The sequence below is a fragment of the Aptenodytes forsteri genome, unplaced genomic scaffold (genome assembly GCF_000699145.1).
Source record: "Aptenodytes forsteri isolate BGI_AS27 unplaced genomic scaffold, ASM69914v1 Scaffold419, whole genome shotgun sequence".
Taxonomy (NCBI): domain Eukaryota; kingdom Metazoa; phylum Chordata; class Aves; order Sphenisciformes; family Spheniscidae; genus Aptenodytes; species Aptenodytes forsteri.
In genome coordinates this window covers 162,029-164,723 of record NW_008795256.1, presented here as the reverse complement: position 1 = coordinate 164,723, position 2,695 = coordinate 162,029, and the positions used below count along the sequence as shown (strand labels likewise).

Genomic DNA, 2,695 nt, shown 5'->3' with positions numbered 1-2,695 from the left:
TTTTTTTTTTTTTTTTTTTTTTTTTTCGGGGAGCCTCGCCAGGAGCTCCGCAGAGATCCGTTGGTGACCCCCAGCAGCTCTTGATCTGTGTCCTTGGACAGGCTCAGGGCTGGCAGTTTGACTTGGCCGAGGAGGAGGTGGGTTTCCGCACCGCCGGCAGCGGGTAGAGCTGCCACAGAGCCAGGAGGTGGCTTAATTGTGCGGGTGGACCCCACGAAACAGCGTGACACGTTTCATTATCGGCCATTTCGTGCTGCTCTGTTCTGCCGCGTCGGGTACGCTGAACCGGAGGACGCAGCCAGAGACGCGAACCCTCCTCCTGGGGAGGGGGGGGGGGACGATGACGACGACCGTGCTTCGGGTTTTTGTGGCCACGTCCGTTTGCCGCCCGTGGCTGTCAGGACCCAGAGCGCTCGCTGAGCCCGCGGATGTGGGGCCTGGGTGTCCAGCGTGCTCCCTCCCCAAATCCCAGCCCTGGGAGAGAGGGAGGCCAACCCTCGCAGTGCCCTGGGGTGGCTTAACGGAATAGAAGTTGTTGGGATCTGTACGTAGCAGGAGAGCGCTGACGTGCTGGCCTTCTCGGGGGTGGTGCGTCTGATTAGTTTGGGCTATAATTAAGCGTTTTTGCCAGACTTTTTTTCTGGGAGCCGTGGTAACCCCGTGAATTTGCTCGATTGCTTCTGTCGAGGTGGACTTCCCTGCCTCCGTGTCGGCAGCGGGGCCGCCGGGATTAGTGACGGAGCTGTGCGTGGTTTGTCTCTCCCCTTTTCTCCCCCCAGCTTTGGGACCATTTGGACCACACAATGTTCTTTCCTGACTTCAGACCCTTTCTGAGTAGCAGCTCACTGGATCAAGACAGCAGGGACAACGAGAGGGGCCACCAAGCCCACGCCGACCTCTGGGGACCAAGCCGACCCCCGCGATTGCCCATGACGCGGAGGTACAGATCCCGGGGCAGCTCGCGCCCCGACAGGTCTCCTGCTATCGAAGGGTAAGTGCCCGAATGACCCCCCTGGAAGTGTCTCGTCAGTGGAAAAAATGTGGGATCTTGGGGAGAAACCCGGCGAAACGGGGTCCCGGCACTTACGGTAGGTGACCCTCGGACCCAGAAAACGCAGGTTTTCACATGAGATGCTCTGCTGTCTCCCCCTTTTCCCCCCCCCCCCCCCGGCACGAGTCGAAGCCGCGTGGTGGGAGAGGTGGGTTTTGCCTGTAACGGTGCCAACCCTCGCCGCAGGGAAGCGAGTCAGCGCTTGGGAAACTCAGTCATGTCCTCTCCCGGCCCTCCCACGCTCCGATGAGTTAGCATCCCTCGTTCCTTGGTGCTCTGTCTCGGGGCTCGCCCTCCTGCGGAGGGATTTACCGAGGCGTGAGTCTTGCAACGACGTGGCTGCGATCGATCGGAGCAGTATTTCGTGTTTCGCTGCCCGTTCTTGCTAAGCTGTTGCCGCTGCCGTGTGTGTGTTTGCTCAACTTGTTCTTTTTCTTTTTTTTTTTTTCTTTTTTTTCTCTTTCGATTACTCCCTCTTTAGAATAATACAGCAGATCTTTGCAGGGTTTTTTGCAAACTCAGCGATTCCTGGCTCACAACACCCTTTTTCCTGGTGAGTAGCGAGCACGGTTTAGACCCTGGCTTTGATCACGGCTGTCCGCACCAGTAAACAGCAGTGGTCTGGTGCCCGGGAGCTCCGTCCCCGCAGTGTGGCTCCTCTGGGAGGATCGTGCAAACCTCGGGGCTGGTTTGGGGCGAGCGAAACGGCTTCCTTGACTCTCTGCTCCCGTCTGCAGGAGTGGGATGCTGCACTCGAATCCTGGGGACTACGCGTGGGGACAGAGCGGCCTCGATGCCATCGTCACCCAGGTGAGACCCTCCTGTGTGCCTGGGTGGAGAAAGTCCCAAGCTGGCTGGCCCGGGCTTTGATCTGCGCCTGTAAGTTTTTGTGCTCCTCTCTGGTCGGCCCTACTGCTAGAGACGAGCCCTGGGTTTCGGACGAGGACTGGGAACCGACCGTCGGTGCCCGGCTTGGTGCCTGCTTGTGCCCTGCGTCTTCAGGGGGGGTCTAGGAGCAGGGATCGGACCTTATCCCTGTGGAAATACAGTGTCTTAGCTCGCCTCTCTGTCAACTCACGCGTGGCGCGAGGCTTGCAGGTGCCTTGCGGCGGGCTCAGCAGAGGCCAAAGATTAAAATCTCCAGCGTCAGCCCCGGATCTCTCACCAAATTCAGCAATTTGCAGCCGTGAGCCCTTTCCCCCCCCCCCCCCGTGGTTCGTGGAGGGATGAGCCGAGTCCGCTCCCGTTCCCTGGAAGCATCGTCTGGCTCCATTGAGGATCGGGGGTGTCCAGCCTCCGTCCACAAACAGTCTCGTCCAGGCTGTTGGCGTCACTGGGATGGGAAGAGCAGACGGATGCTGTACCGAGAGCTAATTTGGCTGCTGTTGTCGTGCTGACGCCTCCCAAAAGCGCCTGGCAGAGCCATCTGCTGCCATTCATAAGTAGCCCCTGGCTTCCCAGGCTGCGTCACACGCCCGTCTCGCCCGCCTTACTCACCGCTTCCTAAAACGAGCCTGCAGCCCACGTGGCCGCCCGGAGACGGCACCTTCCTCCTCCCACCCCGCGCCCGGCAGAGCGGAGCGAGCCCCGGCAGGCGCGGTGCGGCGGGGCTTGGGGGCGCGGGGCGGGAGCGGGTGGGTGCGC

At 60.6% G+C, this 2,695-nt stretch overlaps 1 protein-coding gene across 1 annotated transcript in view; it reads left to right on the top strand.

Annotated features, from left to right (window-relative positions):
* Positions 1-2,695, top strand: part of RNF115 (ring finger protein 115) — a 17,482-nt gene that overhangs the window by 10,902 nt on the left and 3,885 nt on the right. The window contains exons 6-8 of the mRNA XM_009279155.1: positions 780-991; positions 1,533-1,604; positions 1,789-1,861. Coding sequence (XP_009277430.1) covers positions 780-991; positions 1,533-1,604; positions 1,789-1,861 — 357 coding nt within the window. The remainder of the gene's footprint in view (positions 1-779; positions 992-1,532; positions 1,605-1,788; positions 1,862-2,695) is intronic.